The sequence below is a fragment of the Pygoscelis adeliae genome, unplaced genomic scaffold (genome assembly GCF_000699105.1).
Source record: "Pygoscelis adeliae isolate BGI_AS28 unplaced genomic scaffold, ASM69910v1 Scaffold33, whole genome shotgun sequence".
In the NCBI taxonomy this organism is placed as follows: Eukaryota; Metazoa; Chordata; class Aves; order Sphenisciformes; family Spheniscidae; genus Pygoscelis; species Pygoscelis adeliae.
The window spans coordinates 2,673,471-2,694,683 of NW_008824413.1; the positions used below are offsets into that span (position 1 = coordinate 2,673,471).

At 36.1% G+C, this 21,213-nt stretch overlaps 1 protein-coding gene across 1 annotated transcript in view; it reads right to left on the minus strand.

Moving 5' to 3' along the window:
- MAP3K4 (mitogen-activated protein kinase kinase kinase 4) overlaps positions 1-21,213 on the minus strand; it is a gene marked incomplete at its 5' end in the record, with an annotated part of 58,554 nt that overhangs the window by 29,279 nt on the left and 8,062 nt on the right. The window contains 10 exons of the mRNA XM_009320760.1: positions 954-1,087; positions 2,628-2,789; positions 3,811-3,960; positions 5,852-6,118; positions 8,343-8,426; positions 8,512-8,611; positions 9,041-9,157; positions 9,555-9,712; positions 12,215-12,361; positions 17,074-17,316. Of these exons, the coding sequence (XP_009319035.1) occupies positions 954-1,087; positions 2,628-2,789; positions 3,811-3,960; positions 5,852-6,118; positions 8,343-8,426; positions 8,512-8,611; positions 9,041-9,157; positions 9,555-9,712; positions 12,215-12,361; positions 17,074-17,316 (1,562 nt within the window). The remainder of the gene's footprint in view (positions 1-953; positions 1,088-2,627; positions 2,790-3,810; positions 3,961-5,851; positions 6,119-8,342; positions 8,427-8,511; positions 8,612-9,040; positions 9,158-9,554; positions 9,713-12,214; positions 12,362-17,073; positions 17,317-21,213) is intronic.

The window sequence follows — 21,213 nt, forward strand, 5'->3', positions numbered from 1 at the left end:
CTTTCCTCCTCGTCTTCCAGCAAGCAGAACAAACCACCTCCAGGACAGACTGATCAGCCCTATACTTTAAGGAAACAAAACTGTCACTGATGTGTAATCTGCTAGCACAGATCAATGTAAGGCACCTATTTTAATGCAAAAGAACTCTACTAAATTTCTCATATACCAGCTGCAAAATGCTGCAAAACCACCTAAATAAATTGAGTAATGGTATCATTCTGCTTGGGCCAGTTTCCCAGTTCCTCTGTTTACATCCTCAAAGTGGTGTAACTTTAACTTTTTTCATTAGTGCCCAGCAGTACAGTTTCATAGCACAGACTGTAAGCACAATTTGAGACACCACTGGGCACAACACTACTGTCAACAGACAGAAAATACTTCAGACTACAACAAAAAACATCCACAAATGCATCCACTACTGCAATCGTAAAACTGAAGAATTTTCACCAGTGGAAATTCCTCATCTGTGGGCCATACTTTAGATGCTTTCAGAAAGGACTAATAAAAGGACTTCTACAGGAGGCTAAAGCTCCCATATGTACGTGTTTCCACAACTGGCATAAAACAATACTCCTTTCTCTGTAGAAGACCCAGAGAATGACTGTTGCATATTCTGCAATCTTTATTGACTCCTGATCACATAGCACTTTTATTCCAACCTAACAACCATTATCTAAAGTCTTCTAATTGTCTGGGTCCAACAATCTCCACTTTTTCTTCCCATTTTCCGTCAGCTAACATGAGACAAAGTGTTCCACAAGATCTTCTGCTAAGCAGCTGGAGTATTCATTTGGCTTTATGCATTCACTATTCAAATTACTTTCAAAATTTAACAGCCAGAAGCATCAATAGTTCAGAACTACTTCTAAACAATAAAGCATTATTCACAGTGTGAAAAGTCCTGCATGGTATTTAAACACAAACTACTACGGCAGTAACAAGTTGGCTGTTACCTGGGTCGAGTGCCTCGGCCACTCTCACATTTTGTTAGCACGTAATTCATCCATTTTCTGGCAAAGCTGATATACTTGTCTCCAATTTTCTGCCTGAATTCTCCAGACATCAGACGAACAACTTCTTTATGGTACTGTAAGAAACTAGAGATTACTTTTCACATATTAATAAAAAGAACAAAAATACCATTTGCAGTATCAACCGGAATACACAAAACTACAGTATGGTAACAGTCACATCCTATTCTTAGACGAAATTATTTTATGCAAGCGGTTGCATATTTATAGAAAAAAAATCATGAAAAGTGTATGATACAAAATGTGTTATAGTAAGAGGCAGCACTTGAGCCATATTGCATTCTTGTGTGCACATGGGCATGTGCTGATGTTTAACATCATTGTCCTGGTTTCGGCAGGGACAGAGTTAATTTCCTTCCTAGTAGCTGGTACAGTGCTGTGGTTTGGATTTAGGATGAGAACAAAGTTGATAACGCACCCATGTTTTAGTTGTTGCTAGGTAATGCTTACACTAGCCAAGGACTTTTTAGTTTCCCATGCTCTACCGACTGAGAAGGCTGCAGGTGCACAAGAAGCTGGGAGGGGGCACAGCCAAACTGGCCAAAGGGACATTCCATACCATGTGACGTCATGCTCAGTACATAAACTGGGGGAAGCTGGCCGGGGGGGGCCGCTGCTCGGGGACTGGCTGGGCATCAGTCGGTGGGTGGTGAGCAATTGTATTGTGCATCACTTGCTTTGTGTATTATTATCATTTTATTTCAATTATTAAACTGTTTTTATCTCAACCCACGAGTTTTTCTCACTTGTGCTCTTCCAATTCTCTCCCCCATCCCACTGGGTGGGGGGGAGTGAGCGAGCGGCTGCGTGGTGCTTAGTTGCCGACTGAGGTTAAACCACGACAATCATTTAAGAAACATCCTACATTAAAGCTCAGTTTTGTAATCAGAGATTGAACTGCTAAGTAGTGATTGTTTTTAGTTATATTACAGGTAACATTAGGGGATAAAGGAGTTATATATGTACATTTTAAAAAAATTAAACAGAAATACCAGCTGTTTTTTAGAAGACTACCCTTAGAAGTATGTTAGAGTATGATACAATCTTAAAAAATTTTACAAAGCTCACAGGAATCAAATAGTAAAACAGTATACTAAAAGCATCTGAACATGACACTTCCTCATCAGCACTCTAAGGCAGGCACTCAAAAGCTATATCCACTGCATCAAAGTACCACCATAAACTTTGAAAGAATGGATCCTATTACAGTATTATGCTATTCTAGGCTGAAAAACTGTGAGAAGCCAAGTTACACAATGACATTCAATATCAAAGGATATTTCTGATTTCATCTAAAATGCTGCCAAGTAGCAGAGCCTACAAGACTACATCTGAATTCATCAAGTTCTTAAAACTTTTGTGAGTTCCAGGCATTGCTAATTGGAGTCTGAATTTAATAGATCTATCTGTTCTTTTTCAACCATTTTCACGTAAGATTTCTGTGGCAACATGTATTTTTTATGACATTCTGCTAGAATTCTTCATATTTCCACAGAGTTATAGTTACCTTATTTGCACCAATGCAAAAACAGACATTCCAATTGGTTTTTACCAATACTACAAAACAATTGTGTCATTAAGTTTTTGTTTCCTTACCTCAAACCCAAAATTATAACCCTGAATCATGGCTTCCCGGTAGTATTGCTGCAAAGTAGCAGATTCAGATTCATCAACTTCAGCATCAAACTCAGATGTGAACATGTGATCAACTCTATCAATGGCACTGCTTATCTTATTACATAGCTGTAATGCATCACTCTGAGTAACAAAAAGAAAAACGGATGGGGTGGAGCACCAAATTATTATTTATATTCTACATTTGACAAGACTAAGGCAAACATGAATCTAACAATTACATTATTTTAAATGGAAATGTACTTTAATGCCATCACAATTCGTTCAGTCTTGGAAAAACAAACATTTTCTACCAGTTGCACTAAGCAAGTCTTTTAATTAACTGAAGTATTATAATTAAGTTCGTTTGCTTGAGCGAGACTTTAAAAACAAAGACAGCGAAGGGGGGGGAACAAACAAAAACAAACCCAAGCAAACAACACCCAACCAAAATCAGACAGACAAGAATAGAGAAAATTAGTTTTACTATCTATAATGTGACCAAGCCCTTGGTTGTATTTTCACGCTGGTATGTGGACGCAGCTTCTATTGAACTCAGGGGGAACCTGATATTGCAACTTCAACCTAACAAACCTTTGCTCTTCTGGCTCCTCCGAAAAAAACCCAAACAAACAAAAAAACCCACCAAAGAAAGCCCTCATCCAGCAAAAAAAACCTACCACCACCACCACAACAAAAAAACCCCCACCAAAAACAAGAGCAAAAAACCAGAGAGACACCTACCCACTTTTACATCACAAAGCAGCCATCTTCTCCAAATATAAGGAAAAAAGTTGTTTCTTCCAGATCATGGATTTTGGTAGAATTTATTTTTATGAAAACAAACACTTCCTTTCAGTTCAACAGTGCTCTCATATGAAGGTGTATTTATTCTGTTGCTATTAATATTTCTATTGCATTATGGACTTGTTTCCCACTTACCCAGTGCAAAAATGATTACACCAATATTGCTCAAAAATACACTCACAAATTCTTTGCAAAAACAGAATGAAAATTGTACTGAAAGTAAAATCCATAGAGGTTGCATAAATTACAATTGCAGAATGCGTCATTAGCATTGCAATCAAGTCTCCTTACACATTTTTACTTATCAGTGAACAAAGCACCATCAGTTTTGACTAAGATAATCTCAAAAACTGCTTACTTTTAGCTGTTGTAGAGCTTTGGCGATGACTGGTTGGCTGGATGTCTGTTCCTGGTGCAGAGATATGAGCCCTTCAATAGACTGCTGGAAAGCTTTTCTCTGACTCACAAGGTGGGCAGATTGAATGACTACAAGGAGGAGGTTATCAACCTAGGAATACAAGATACCATTAGTTCTTATAAACAAAATCCTCTCTGTAAAAACATGTCCCGTATCAGCAAGTTCCAACTGGTTATTCTTTTAATTCTAAAGTATGAAAGACCTCTTTTGTCACTGTTCATGAAAATCTTTAATTCACACAGAAAAGCTTGATGCTGGCAACTGAACTTGATAAACTCTCATCTTATGAGCAAAGCTCTATTAGGGCAAATGCCACAGCAAGTTTTCAAGGGGAATATACTTCTATTCACTTCCGGAAAGGTTTGGGGAACACTGTATTAAAATTATCTTCAGAATAGTTATACACAGAAAGGCAGCATCTAAGCAAAATAATTATATTTTCTCAAAGCAGATGGAGGTAACAACCATCACATAAATAAGCAGGTTTTATCCAAGTAATGTAATACACTTCAGGACAAAAACCTACTCTTGAACAAGGAAAGCCGCAGATACCACACAGTATTTGCTCAAATTTTGAAAATTATTAAAATGTAAGAATATGTTTTGGAAACCAGACCTCTGATATTGCAGAAGTCTATAAAAGTACACAGTCACAGATGGTGTTGCCTTTGCTGCGGCACTATGAGTCACATACTAAGCTCTGTTGATTTCAAACTACAGACAATGCATCTGCAACAAGTGACTCATAAAACAAGACCTACTCCATCCAGATTTGCAATACCTCATCCCCCAAAAATATTTTCATGCTCAAAATTGTTTAAATGTTCATGAGATTCTTCTATTTTATGAGTATTTTTAAAATAACACCTTACATTTTCTCCAGTTTGCAATCAAAACATGTTTTTAAAAAACACAGGACAATCTTTCTGAAGGACTTTTTACTTCCTAACCTTTCAATATTCGATTTTCAAAAATTAATAAACAGTGTTATACACATATACATATAAAGACATACACAAACACCCAGCATTTTTTACATATGTTAGATAGAATACATTTGCAAACCAAATTCCAGCTTTTGCTGTTTTCATTTTCTGAATGAAATGCTAACTTTGACAGAAGCCCAATGAAATTCTAAGCAGTTAATCAAAGGCTGTATTTCTACTGTTCAGTCTGGAAGAAGTAACACGCTTGCACGTTAAAAACAGCAGTATGTACAGGAGTGACTTTTTCAACTGCCTGTAATTGCTAGAGCCCTCTGAATGCTAGAGGCCAGGCACAGCGACACAGAAAGTCACTCTGTTCGTGGACAGCAGAGCCCATTTATGGTAGGGATCCAAGGAACTGCATGACATACCAAAAGGAAAATTCACTTCGCTTAACATAAGGATATGAGAACAGGAAGGGCAGGGAGCTGCAGCTGGCTCAGCTGCTAGAGCATAGCAGAACTGCTGGCAGGGAACCCCTGTTGGCTTGGGATGAAGGGAAGTATGACTGGAAAGATTTCTTCCTGCAGAACTGTTGAACATCCAGGAGCTTCCACAGAAATTCAACTTTAAATGTCACAATTCATCCAAGACAGAAAGTAACCGGTTTCATGCCTCAGTGTGTGTAAAGCACACAACTGCCACACGTTCTTGGAGACTGGTGACTTCTTAATAAAATGTACAGTTTTCAAGTCCTATCCACACTTCTGATACTGAACCCCCAACTAGACACTGAAAGTATCTCTTTATTATAAAAGTCCAACCCTGAAAAACGGACATTGTAGAGATTAGTCCTTGTAAGAAATGCTAAAATCCATTGAATTTAATACTTGCATTAACACAACTAAGAATCAATCCTATCCTTGAATTTATTTTTTTATTACCTATAAAAGGACACATGCCTCACTTAAATTACTGTGGTTAATCTGAAAGGATAAGCATTTGTAGAAGTGTGGAGATCACATAAACAGGGAAAAAACCCCAACAAAACCCACCTGCATGGTACGCAGTGTATCAACAGTTTCTACTTGTGGCACTACTTTGACCGGCTGACCCTCCCATGCACTCCAGCTGTCATCTAATTCATGGTCTTTATCACTGTGTTTGGTCATTAGTAAATAGGCCTCATATGCAACCTCATCTGAATCCTTTGAGCAATCCTTTCCAGCAGCTGCATTGAGAAGCTGCAAAATCACAGATTTTTCCCCTGCAATACTATTTGGTACAAATACTTGTAAACTCTCAAGTCCAGGGATTTGTACCTGTAGAAAAAAAATAAAAATATACCAAATGAGTGAATCTCACTGTCTTCTATGATACATAAAATAGATAAATGTCACCTCATTTAAGCAGCAGGGAGAGTTTCCTTCTTAAACAGCTGTGCAACATATATACTAAACCAATACATTCAGCCATTTTTGCACTAGAAGTCAAAATGCATTATAAGAAATTATTTGTCTTGAAATCCACTAGATCACCAACTTTCAGTGACATCTTTCCTTGCACCTTCAATTGATCCTTCTACATATTCTTCTAAAGGAATCCTGTTACAAAAAAGTCCAATTTCACATATATACTACATATGTGTGTATATGTATAAAATATATATACACGTATTTTAAAAAGTAAATTAGTTAAGACTAATTTAAGACTTACGAAGCACACATTTTTAAGACTGGAATATTAAAAGAAGAAAAATTCCTTCAGGAACTCTAAGAATCCACATAACATTTCTCAATGGCTACAAGAGTAAGCAAAAATATGGCTAAAAAAATATCAGTTATTCTTTTACTATTCATGAAAGAGAAATTCATTAAGTCCAATAAGAGTGTTTGCTTTTAATAAAATATTACTTATACTACTTAAAAACTACTTCTGCATTATATCTGTCACATTGGTAACAATACTTTAACCAAGTCAGGCATCAGAATCGGACTGTGAAAACAGTAAAATAGTTGATACCTGTGATTTGACATGAGGTAACTGACTTACAATGAAGTTTAAGGCTCTCTTTTCAGAGTTTGATGTCATCAAGCTAAGACAAAACACTGCACTCAACATTTTTACCATTAGGCAGCCATATTTTATTAATTAAAACCATTATAATCTATAAGTCAATGTAAAAACTAGGTGGTTGTTAGTGAAAGCTAAAATAGTTTCCCAAAACTAATGAGCATCTGATTGAAAAGGCTGATAAAAATTTAAACTCCCTACATGATGTTAGAGGGCCAATATATGAAGCGTTAATCACCAAAATGTGTGTCATTTTGAGTGGTGAAAAAAAGGGGAGAGGTAATACATAGAGAGGGATACATCTTGAGATCCAAATAATCTATCTAGATTATTTAACCCATGTGCTTACACAGATTTTTCAAACTCAAGATTCAATTTTTTCTTCAAAACATGTGCATAAGAACAATGATACTATCTTTAACTAAAAGGTCTACCAAATTTAATATTATGTCTTAAAGCAGCCAAGAGTGGATACCTGGGGAAAAATATTTTTTTAAAAAATAAACATAAACTGATTTCCCTGACTATTCTCCCACTCTTAAACAATTCACAGACCAGGGTCCTGCTGAGCCAGATGTATTATCCACGTATTTAACAACCCTTTATGAACTTCTCTCCTATGAGCTTGTCAGTCTCCCCTTGACCAATTTCTACTTTTAGCAATCATTTACATCAATCTAACAAGAACTTTGTCATGCAAAAATTGGTAGATTATTTCCCAGTTGGGAATTTTATATATTAAATGTATGGAAGGACAAAAAAGAACAGCAGATCCAAGTAAATTTAATCTGTTGAAGCAATTTATTTACCTAAATTCAAACTACAATAAAAATTTTGTTGACCTAGGAACTTTTAAGGAATAAAGTGCAAAACTATAAATGTGGGAATTTATAGCACCATAAATATTGGGCACTGAGAGTTTAACCTACTTTTGATGTACAACAATTTTCTAGCAACAGTTATTCTGAAACAGAACACAGTCCCTGCATTTCTCACATCCTTAGTACTCTCAAGGAAGCTCGCTAGAGCAGACCTCCACTATACGAGTACACAAAACACAGGTCCATAGTCTGAGATTATCTACTTAAACATGTCCATTTACTGATGTATCTGTTTACCTCATAAACTTTAAAGCATTTATTTTTCATAACAGTCCCTACAAAGTGTTATTACTTCCCTCCCACAAATGAGTAAGTACTATTGAAGCAAAATGGCTTTTCCTAAGTCAAAGAGAATTTTTGGGAAGACAAGGAATTAGACACTGATTTCCCAAAACATAGACTAGCATTCTCACTCACACAAACTCAGGTACAGAAAATAATTTGACTGCCACAATTTAATATTAAATACACAACATTTTAAATGTTGAGATATAGATGCCATATTAAAAAATTTAGAAGTACGGCAATAAATATCCTTCAACATTTTGCTTAACACCACCACTCTACTTTCATGCCTCTAAACTGAATTTACCTTCACATACTCTTTTGTTTTCAGAGCGTTCAGAAGATCTCTCACAGGGGCTGACAATGCAAATTCTGCTGCTATTTCAAGGTCCTACAAGTAATGACAAAACAAAAGAATATGCTTTCAGACTGAATTTCTTTAAAGCATATAACATGAGACTCTGCTGTTAACTTACCTTCCTCAGCATTTTAGCAAAACCAAGAGCTTTGGAGGCCCTTTCTCTAGCTTCATGAAACAGTTCTTTGAGTGCTCGGCTGGTCTCTATTACAGACCTCCTGAAACATTGATAAGAATGAAGTCACAATGATTTATTAAATCATATTGCATTTTTATAGCTATTAGAAAATAAGGATTATTTACATATATGTCAATAGAAACAACATAGAAAAGAAATATTTACAAGCAGCTGACTGAAATAAATTGAACTCGCACAGGCATATTTTTGATAAAGATATAAAAATTGAATTTAAAGAATGTTACATAAACAATCTCTCATACCCTGAACTAAAAAGAAGGTTACTAGGCTTCAAACAAACAAAATGATGGTTCATTACGACTGCATACAGAAGTATCAGCAATAAAGTCTATGGAGTCTTGCATTTACGAAGTTTTCATTCTAAGAAATAAAATGCAGTATGTACCTGTCAGGGGTACAGAAACACAAGTAAGTGCATTTATTATTATTAAGCCAAAGGTCTTAATACCTGATTTCATCTGATGCAGTACTGTCATCGGCACTGGCCCAAAATTCATCACAACTGTCTTGTAGTCCAGAATCTAAAAATATTCCCGTAGATTTCAGCAGCATTCCCGCAATATCACTGTAGCAACAGAAATGGTGGAACTTCAGAGTCTTATTCAGGTAGCATGGCACCTTAAACTTCTTCCTACTCTGTCCAACGCAAGACAGCAGCGTTGCTAAGTCTGCCTGCAGACACAAGCATCTTGGGGTCCCTCAGTTACTCTGTATCCACAGGGCTAGCAGGAACGGGGACTTTCCATAGAAGCAGTCATTCCTGTTATAGCTAGAATAAGAGCAATCTGCACTTACTGCATCCTATAGCAACAGTCATTGTAATAATCCATAAAGTCATGAAGACTATCAACTACTTACTGAGGCCTCAAGAAACCCAGTCTGGGAACCCTGAACAAGTGCTGACTTGAATACGTATCTGGTACAAATCAACACCGTAAGCAGAGTACTTAAATAAAACCTACCAGAATAGTTTTCCAGCTTGAGCTTCACCTCCTCTTATATAAGGAGTTATTTCTTTGGTGAAATTCCATTCTTCCTCCAACAGATTTTTTAAACTATGAGACGCTTGAGGTAACTGCTGTAGCATTTGGATCCAGCTTCGCATATAATCAAAGTAAACCTGTACATGAAAAGAGATAATTTAAACAGAAATCGTTACACAGATGTACTAAGGACTATAGCTTCTCAAATCAACAAACAATTCCAATATCATAAAATTTGTAGAAAATATTTCTACAACATTTTTTGTTTGCTATGACTGAAATGAGCTACGTGTTTCCACACAAAAGGTGCAATTTATGGCTCGGAAGTAGAAAGTGCTACTGAAGTATTAAGTACTATGTCTCCATGATACTTTTCTGAAAACACTGACAGTATCACCACCTTGCTTGCTGTGCTGCTGTTCACCATTGTATCAGTGAATACCCACAGTGGCCAGAGTTTTTAAAGCTGAACTACTGAAAAACAGTTTCTAGATCTTTAATTAACTGGATTACTCCAAAAGGTTTTCTCTGAACACATCCTCCTGCGTATGGGTAAGCGCAGTGAACAAGCTTCTCAGATTCTACATTATACCTTGTGTTCCTTTATATCAGGTCTTATCGCTCACCTTTATTTAATTATTATTGCTTTAAACCAACATAAAAATCCAGGTAAGTACAATTCTTCTTCAAACATCTGCCCTGCAGGATCATACCGAATGCAAAAAATTAGCTGCAATTTGTTTTAGTTCAATAATCCATAATATCAAGCAATGTCCCTCCTTAGAAATGGTTAAGACATTTCCTGTTGGTTTCAGGTATTTTTGGACCACACTGTAATAATGCCAAGATCATAGAATCATAGAATGGCTTGGGCTGGAAAGGACCTTAAAGATCATCTAGTTCCAACCCTCCTGCCATGGGCAGGGACACCTTCCACTAGATCAGGTTGCTCAAAGCCCCATCCAACCTGGCCTTGAACACTTCCAGGAATGGGGCATCCGCAACTTCTCTGGGCCACATGTTCCAGTGCCTCACCACCCTCATAGTGAAGAATTTCTTCCTTATATCTAATCTAAATCCACCCTCCTTCAGTTTAAAAGCCGTTACCCCTTGTCCTATCACTACATACCCTTGCAAAAAGTCCCTCTCCAGCCTTCTTGTAGGCCCCCTTCAGGTACTGGAAGGCAGCTATAAGGTGTCCCCGGAGCCTTCTCTTCTCCAGGCTGAACAACCCCAGCTCTCTCAGCCTTTCCTCATAGGAGAGGTGTTCCATCCCTCCGATCATCTTCATGGCCCTCCTCTGGACCCGCTCCAACAGGTCCATGTCTTTCATGTGCTGGGGGCCCCAGAGCTGAACACAGTACTCCAGGTGGGGTCTCACGAGAGTGGATATAGAAAACCTTAAAAGTCTACTCTGGCTTAGGTAGGTACTGTGTACTGATAGTCTCAGGCTGTAGCCCCATTCTTGACTTTATTTAATTCTCCTTTCGCTCTCAGCCTATATTACTCTTCCTGTACTCTTCTTAGCTACCTTGCCTACCTATACAAGGAGTCCACAGGAAAAGACAAAGTTCCACCCCCTACCCCTCATTAATCCTGTCTTAACTTTCTGACTTCACAGAAGTTTTCCCTATCCCTATTGTCAGTCCAGATCATCTCTTCAGCCCTCTTTGCTCAGTTGTCCCAATCTTCTGACAATCTTGACCATTCATCCAATCTTTCCCCCCTGCTGCTGGCACTACAGTAACCTGCAACTCTGAATAGGCACAAACTGTGATTCTCTGAAGTCTGATATATTTATTCCTATTTACACGGTCTTGTTACCATTGCTTTCAAGACCTAAAAAAACCAAAATACTTATACAATTAAAACTGCCACCAAAGTTCAAGCTCTAGCCTCAAAGCAATAAAACATTACAGCTACCTAAAAAAACAGGTAAGGAATTTCAAAGACAAGATGAATCATTTTCCTGTCATCCAGCCACGTCATTTCTGCTGGAAGTTTCTAGAAATTTCAGATGGAGATGAAGGCAGGCACGCAGCATAAGAAACTTCAGGTAAAACATTGTATTTTCACCACTGTCGGCAATGAAAAGCATGTAATAGGAAAATCCATGTGTACTCAACAACAGATGGTACCAACAGCTCTGCTAACAAAACACTAGCGATTGTCTTGAAAATACTTCTTTGTGTTTAACTTATTGCAATAATGAATACCCATTAAACATAAGGTATCATTAATAGATGAATGCAATACCAAGATATTAAGACATGATGTTAGTCAAACAAGTGTATTTGTTTTTTTATTCAATACTAAAAAGTTATTAAAAGTTTAGTTTAAATGTATGGAATTTACAGTTCTATTTACGAACCATTTTATTGTAAATACAGGCAGTTTACAAGTATACTGTACGACAGTCCAGTAGACAAAAATCAGTATCGCTAAAATCATTGCTAAAATGGCAATGGCTACTGTGTTACCTTTACAAGTCCATTAAAACAATAAAATTATGTTAAAGTAGCACAACAACAAAAACATAGCAAGACCTATACCCAACAGGAACAATAGATTTCTATTAACAGTATTCAGATTAACACACTTACTAGAACTCCAAATACGTTCTCCTTTTTGAAGCTTACCATTAACATTTTATGCAGGTCCTCTTCGAAAGAATCAATGTTGCAATCAATCTTTTGTAAGTCATCTAACACCTCCCGTAACATAAACTGGTAATATTGCTTCATTAACAGGCCACCCTTCAGAACCTCTTTACACTCTCTCACTAGCTGCAAGAGAAAAACCCCAAAATTGCCATCAGTCAAGACATTACTCTTAAATGCTCCCTGGGAAGTGAAAGCTTAATTTGTGAGTCCAGTTTGTCTAAATATGTTACTTTATCATTACATAACTTCTACAGTTTTTAGAAATGCATACAGTGCAGGAAAGACGTGACTAGTTTTCCGGGATTATTTAATTGCCGTCATGCCATTTGCCACGTAACTGTAAACGGAGATGGAGGCAGATGTTTCAGACTTCATTCCCTGCACAGGGCCACAGCAAGCAACTCATTGGATAGTTAAAAAGTTCAGAAGTGGGTAAGAGGGCTCACAATCATCAAATCACCTGTTTAAATGGAAGCAAGTCAGGAATAATATGCAATGTGTTTGACAGATGCTTAAAGACCTATGAGAAATGTTTTACTACAGGAAATCCATTGTCAATCTACTGTGCAGGTGTCCACAACTCTAAACTCATACCAGACCTGAAAACAGTTGGTGTTTCTTCTGTTGTTTCCCTCGGCACAGTTAACATGACGAAAGTTACCTTTTCAACCATAAAAGTGGTCACTTTTGGCCAAACAGCTGTCACCACTCCCTGAAAGCTTACAGCTTTTATTTATTTGAAGAAATGTGCACAACCACAGACATAGGAGTACACAACCAGCAAGAACAGTTTCAAACCTATACTAACAAATGCCTTTCTTTCAGAAGTCCTTCCAGTGCTAAGTGTGTATTCTTCTGAAATTATTATCGGTCTCCAGGTCTGACAATCCCTTTCTTTTCTGAGCAACAACTTCATTAAATCGAGAGTCTGAGACGAAGAGAGGGGTTCAATTGGAAGGTCAGAGGGAATGGAATTGTTGGTTGGTTAATCCGCTTTTTAAAATCTTGTATAATGGCTATCCTGGCAAAATAATATATCACTATAGTGGACTCAATGCATGAGAAATTACAATGGCATGAAAGCAAAAAAACATACAATAGTGTTATTAATATAACAGGAGTCTTTGGAATCTTTTATAGGCCAGAACACATTACATTGCACTCCCCCGCGTGCAGGGGAAACAAGGATATTATTCTGAACTCTGTAGTTTAAAACTTACCAATAGTTAGGTGAAAAATAAAAAATTACTATTTTTTTTCCCTGAGGTGGAAATCCAATAATTACACATTTATATCCCTAACATGTCATATTTAAAAATGAATGTGCAGTCTTCACTCTCCACTCAATCACATCCAGTGTAACTCTGTGTTAACCTATTGGGGTTTTTTGCCCCTGGATCCACAAAGAAAAATGTAACTTGTTAAAATAATTTAAAATTGGTATTTAAATACCTATTATTCACAGAGACAGATGGGACTTGGCAATATCACTTATCCATAAAACTGTACTATATAGTATGGCATATCTTACAGATCCAAACAAAGTTCACTTTTAAAACTTGCAGAGTAACATTTGTGTATTCCAAAATAAAATACTCTCAATACTTCATTAAGATAGAGATTTTTCTGTTTAAATAATACTGCTACACAGTCATGTGTAGTGCTATTGAATAACAGAATATAGGATTTACAAAAAACCCTGTAGTGCTAATTTTAAGTGTCAACTTTTGAAACTGAAACTCACAAGGCAATAGGCAAACAAAAATACGGTCTATAATGAGCACACTAAAGAATCTGTATGTATATAACTATACCCGATACACAAAACCAGATGAAGCAGAACACAGTAACTAGTCAGTACATTGTGGCCCTGCTCCAAGTGGTGTCAGTCACTTATCAGTGACACCAGGTAGGTGTGACTTTTCACTTTTCAACTAGGTCAGACTACCTTAAAGTTAATGCATGCCACATGACAGTAACAGACCATAAGCAGTCTGCACAAAATGTTGGTGGCTGACAAAAGGACTGTTGACCCAAAAATTCCAGGAGGTACCACGAGCTGTTAAGATCATCTAGACAGTGCTGATCGTCAGATATGGTTTTCCCCATCCAAACACACATCCTTTAGCTGGCTGCTTCTTTAATCATCAAAATGTTCAAATATTACCTGGTTAACAGGTGTGCGAATAACAATTGGTAATTAAGAAATCAGCACCTGCATCAACATACAATATGCTACTGTGCTTCTAGTTATAGACTTAAATGGGTGTTGATAAAGAAGAAATTACTTATCTGTAAATTGCATTTCTCTATTACAGTATCCTATAATCCTGAACTAAAAATCTGCTCGCAGTATTGACCTAATTTGTCCACTGATTTTTGTAAGGAAGAAGCTTTTATGAAATGACAATATCATCTACTACCTTTCTGAAGATACAAACTGGTATGAAAGATCCAGAGAGATCTGATAGCTATTTTGCAGAAGATCATGGTGCTTTAAGACACTCAACACAGGTTATAACACACAAACAGTGTCTAATTTAACCACCTAACAGAAATAACCCATGGGCATGTGTACATACACACACAACCCTCCACTTCTCAGCACAAATGCCAAACCTGAGAACCATCTTGAACTGTTCAGGCACTACACTGCCACCACATAATGGCAAATTGCCATTAAAAAGAACAGCTGTCTCCGGTAATACAGGATCATCAGGGCCACAAAAGCTATTGCTAGAAGTGGAACATGGACAATGTGGCTCAAAAAGGGGAAGCTAGCAAGAAAGGATGGGAGAAAAAGCACACTGTAGGAAGCATATAACCTGTGCTGGTTTTCTTTTTGTGTGTATACTTTTTCTTGCAAACCAGATTTTTTCCTTTAAATAGAATTGACTTGCTAGTAACCCAAAAAATTAACCTCACCTCAGAGAAGTTGAGTATCAGGACTAGCATGCCTGATACATTCAAACAGTACTGCTACACATTTCAAATGGTACCAAAAAGGAGGAGACACTTAAAGGCGTCAGTACGCCAAATGACACCCACTAGGTCAATCACTATAGAAACCAAACTACACTGTGCTACACGCATGTGAAGAACAATTCAAGGGATTGGGTTTGTTCAACCTAAAGAAAAGAATATGCAAGGGGAATCTAATCATAGTTTTCCAATGCCTAGAGGGTAGTTACAGAGAAAATGGGGGCACTCCTTTCACAAGGATGCACGGCGACCCGACAAGAAGCAACAGGCACAAGTTGCTTCAGGGAAATTCTGTCTGGATACAAGAAAAAAATGCTTTACTGGGAGAAAAAATAAACGCTGGAACAGATTGGCTGGAGAAGCAGTGGAATCTCTCTCTCACTGAAAGTATTCATGATCTGGCCTAACAAGGCCCTGGATAACCTAATACAGGGCCCAGCTTCCAGAAGGTTGGACCAGAGTATCTCCAATCCAGACGTCTCTGTAATTCTGTAATATTCTGTGAACTTGCAGAACAAAACAGAACCCTAGACTCTATTTTGAGCCTGCTCAAGATTTTAGGAAATATAATTTTTCAGGAAACAAATAGATCTATTTGTGAAATAGCCTCCACAGCTCCTTTGCCTGTTGAGAAATATTGCGTGGGACAGCAAGCATTTGCTGAGTTGAATTCATTTTTTCAATGTAATTAGCAAGACAGTATACACCATCAAAACAGTCTGTAACAACCATGTTGTTTTCCAGGAAGAAACTGTCATTTTTACTGAACTCAAAGTCCACAAGGAGAATACAAAAATGTAAGGGCAAAAAAGTAGCCCCAGTCTCTGGGAAAAAAAGGATATATTGTGCTTTATAATACAGTAGGCTATATTATATTTTACTATAACTACAACTCTTAAGACTGAAATTGTAGGTACTGTGCTTTTGGATACAAGGACATCCAAAATCCTAGTATACCAAGGAAAAAAAAGAGGGGGAGTAAAGGCGGGGGGGCAGGGAAGGGGAAGAGAGAGGACTGAAATTTATTTGGGACCATAATGTAATTTAGCAATTGATTTTAGAGCAGCAGATAACTGGAATGTGAAATCAGAATCATCCCAAGAGCTTATTTAAATGTTTACCCTTAAAGACCACCTGATAAAACCCTGATCTGGTTATGCTTGCCAGGGAGCAGGGAGATTACTTCAGACAATTTTAGTATGTCCTGGACTACACTCTGAAAAATGGCATTGATCTAAATAGCCTTCATTGTATCAGATAACCACCAGAAAATAAATCCTCATACAACATTCTCAGCCGGCGACAGGACTGACAATCTTGGGTCACTACCCACAGAAAATATCAGGTATTTATATAGAACAATATGCTGGGAAAGTAGATTTTTTTTTTTCCATTCTGTTTTTCTTCTTAATCAACTTCTACTATGTGTCCACTGTATGCTGGCAGAGGTCTTACGTTTGCAAAGAAAAAAGGATCAAATCAAAGAAAAAAGAAATATACAGACCCTTAAAACTGGTTAGCTGCTTAAGAAACCCAAATGGAGGAAGACGTGCTGGACAAGCTTAGATAATTTATAATGCAAATGGAACAAATACTGTTTACCTTCATTGGCTGATAATTCTTTAATCACCAATTTTGATTCCTGGAAGTCTAAATCAGAGAGGTATATATGACCAGTTGTTTACTACGCAAAAACCAGATCTCCATATGAAATACAAGACTATTTATAAAAGTTATTATAATTATACATTGTAATTTCTTAAACTAATCCTCTTTAAACCAACAACCTTATCATAACAAAATGACAAAGTCATTTCAAATAGGCAATATAAAAAGAAACAGTTGAAGCAAACCTGTTTAATACTCAAAAGAGATGGTTCCCCAGCAGGTCTTTGTTCCAACCTTAGCTTGAGACATTCATGGATAACATTGAGCAGGACTCGGCAGAGGACCAAGAATGCAGGTTCAAAAGACGGTAAGTCCATGGATTTCAGCTCCTCCCATGATACGGTGCTGCATTTTTGCTCACAACAAGGTGGGGAATTTAATAACTGCACATAATCTGAACACAACATGGGATCTGGAAATTCTGAAAACTGTAACAAGAAATAGGTATCATGAAAAGGATCCTCAAATTCTTTAGGATTTAGCATTTGTTTAAAGTAGCATGCACAAAAGTCTATTTTTAAAAGGTAAGATTCTATTAACTGGCAAATCAACCACAGAAGTTTCAATTTCTCTCTTTTTTTTTTTAAAGGTAACCTTTTTTACTTTTTTTATTTGAGGATCACCAGGCTGAGGAAAACAATTATGGACCCTTGGGAGTGAACAAAAAAAATCTCTTATGTTTCTGTTTTAAAATGATTAAAGCATCCATTAAAGCTTGCAATCACCTCACTACACAGGAAGAAACTGCTGTTTGTTATCATTGTTATGATGACCTACAAGTTAAGCCTAACATAATATAATGACCTGAATATGTTCCTATATAAGATACAAGACTTTGAGAACTTCAAAATATATTTAAAAAAATAAATAAAAAGGTCTTACACTAATGACTATATCTAGAGAAACAAGTTTGCACTTGGCTACGTCAGGTGAGTAACCTTGTTCCTTTTCAAATACATAGTGCATATATTATATAAAACTGCACACTGTAAAGTAATGTAATATTCAAGAAAGTGTCACTAGCTGAATTGAACAAAACTATTGAAAAAATAACTTATGAACTTCGGTAGATGTTAAGAAATTGAAACTGAAATTAAAAAAGATAAAATATAAAGAGATCAAGCTGTTTTTTTTTCAATTAATAAACTTATTTTTCATTTAAATGAAAGTTACATTTAAATGAAATGACACTTCTAATTAGAGAAAATAATTTCAACTATCTGAAATAGACCTTCTAGACATCTAAACTATATAACTTGTGATAACATTTGAAGCAAAGCTGTACATGGAGGTGCTCTGGGGTTTAATTTAGAAAGAAAATTTGGACTGCGATATGTGTGCAGCTCTTAAAGATAACAACACACTGTACATCATCTAAGGATAAGATTTGTTTCAGATTAAGTTTGTTTTATTCTAATTCTCATTTCACAGCTGCTAACTATGACACCTGAATATCCTTCATTCATATATTAGATATAACTAGCATTTTTTAGTTTTTTCTTCAGTGCCAAATTTAAATAATATCACTTCAAAGGAGGGGAAACATTACCAGAAACAAGATCAAGTGATTAAAGTGCTGCCTAGAAAGTTAAAAAAATTTAAGCCACTTTTAAGCTTATTATCTAGCAGAAAATAACAAAAAAAAAAAAAATTGTTTATTCCTTTACACCTACACACACATTTTTTACATTTGTGCCTGTGGTGTTGTACAAGCTCTGCTTTCTCAGAAGATCTACACAAAATTACAGTTACTGACAAAGTCGGTTTTCTTAGTGGTTGGTTTTTTTTAATATTGTGATGTTTCTCAACTGTCATGGGGGATGGAATAGCATATTCATTACTGTCTAACGTTGGCACAAAACGTATTATGTGCTGCAGATTCTTAAGTGGTTTATAAAACCACTAGCTCATTATGCAGAGATAGCAAACATGCATGAGCAGGGATTTCCTCTATACCGAGTTTAGTTGAAGTTTAATCACTAATTGATCTACAGTACAAGAACTTATCTTCTTAGATGGTGTATTAATGTCTTCTTTTTACTAACTCTTTTAAAGAAACACATAGCACCAGAGCTAAAGGCTTTTATACAAGAAGTTTTCATTAATAACAGATCATGAAAATACTACACTTCTACAGTACAACAAAATATTTAAGAAATACAATCTTCATTGTGATGCAAGTATAGCATTGGAAAATTTAGTGCTCATAAAAATATTAAAGAACTAGTCTATGAGCAAAAATAACACAACAAAATTGAATAAATACGTTATTTCATTTTCTAACATCAAGGATAACAGCACATGACATTAGGGCTTAGTATTAGACACCTAAACTTCTATTGTTCAATTTGACTAATCTTAATCTTCAGAGGGCCCAATCGGAAATGTTTCAAGTGACTACCAAATACTTCTTAAAAACCCCCAAGAAAACAAAGTCCAAGCCATTTATTGAGATCATACATAAAATCCATACTCAAAAGTGCAGCCAGTTGAATAAACAACAAACAGGGTACACAGGCTTAAATACTGTTCTACTAAAATAACATCTCTGATTTTTTTTTAAACTAAGAAATATTACCATTTTCTTTAAGAATCAAATCATACAACTTCTACACAAAACAGACTCTATAGTGCCTAGAGCCTTGTTAAAGTATCAGAGCCTATGACGAATGAAACTTGTACTTTAAAAACCACTAAAACCAGCTATTTACATATAATAAAGACGAAATGAGCATTAAAATGCATACAGTGGAAGAATCCAGAAAGCACATTTTAGATGAAAGATAGTGTTTAAGTAACAATAGAAATGAAAGTATGTCCAGAGATTTTAAAGTGTATGTACACACATAAACACAGAGTCAAGATTAAAAAAAACCAGAAGTAACAAAGATTAACAAAACACTAACAGCTCTGGCTGCATACAAATATCAAACTGAACTCTACTAAAAAAACCTAAGACACTACATTTAAAGTACTATCAGATGCAAAGACCAAGCAATTCAAAAACATCTATTTTAGTCTGATGTCATCTTTTGCTGCAGTAGGTACCACACTTCTAACAAACAGTATTTTCTTTTTTTGACAGCATTCTTTTACTTTTGGGGCAGGAAAGAAGTTTACAATTTTATAACATTCACATTTAGTCATAAAGTCATTTCTTAAAAGAGAACAATATTCCAAAGAACATGAAATAATTACTGAAAATGAACATTCAAAGAAGTCACAAGGGTAGAGAAGGAGGGAGAAAAGATTAACCTTACATCTTACACAAGTCATCCAACGCTAAATTACCAGAGAGTTTAATTCTGTGAAGCTGCAGCAAAGACTCTAGCTACTAGTGTTTCATTAACTTGTTTTAAGAACCCTTATGAAGTCAAAACATTTGAGGTGTTTAGCCATCTCAAAAATATGTTCAAAGTAATTTTCAATACCCCCAAATTATGTTTTATTTCCTTTGGGTTTTTTAAAGGTATTTCTACCTATATATTAAGCTGAACTTTCTGTTTAAGTTTATATGGTTTGGGGGTACTTAACAACAGATACCTGCAAGTTTTGTTTAGGCACGTGACTCTCTAGAAATACACTAAGATTTTCTTAATGCAAAACTTCCTAGAACACAAGTTGAAACCAATTAGAGAACAAATAAAAATTTAACTAATAGCTTCATTTTTTGCAGTAATATCTACATTAGCAACAGCACAAATAAAAGCTTTTTCAAAATCAAATAACTTTATAAATATAAATTTATTCATCCTAAAAAAATAACCTCCAAGGGAGATAAACAATGTTTGTTCCTTTTGCAAATGTGACAGTCAGCACTAAGAGATCAGCAATGTGTCAAAGACCACATGTGGCATCCATATTAGAACAGGCATGTTGGCTAAGAAATTCCTTCATCCAGAATCCATGGTTAGGCCCCCACACAGTGCCACTTCATCAAGGAGGGCAAGTAATCCTTACTACTAGTTCTTCCCAATATAAAAATGCCTACAAGTTAGGTAATAGTTTATACTAAGAAACAATATTCTGCCTTGAAAGAATTAATGACCACAACTTACCATATGAAACTTCAGCTACTGTCCTTTGTTTACCGCTTATTTCATAATTTTGTTTTTATTACCTCACAATCATTCTTAATTAAGAATATAAAAAGACCCAAATTAAAAAAAAATAAACTAAGAGCCGCCAAAGAATGTAACACACTAACATGACTTGCTTTCAGAGATTTCAAGGTTAAGAGAGTCCATTCATTTATCCGATCTGGCCTCAAGCATAACGTGCCACCACAGTACTTCATTCATTTAGATGAGGAAAAACCCAGAACA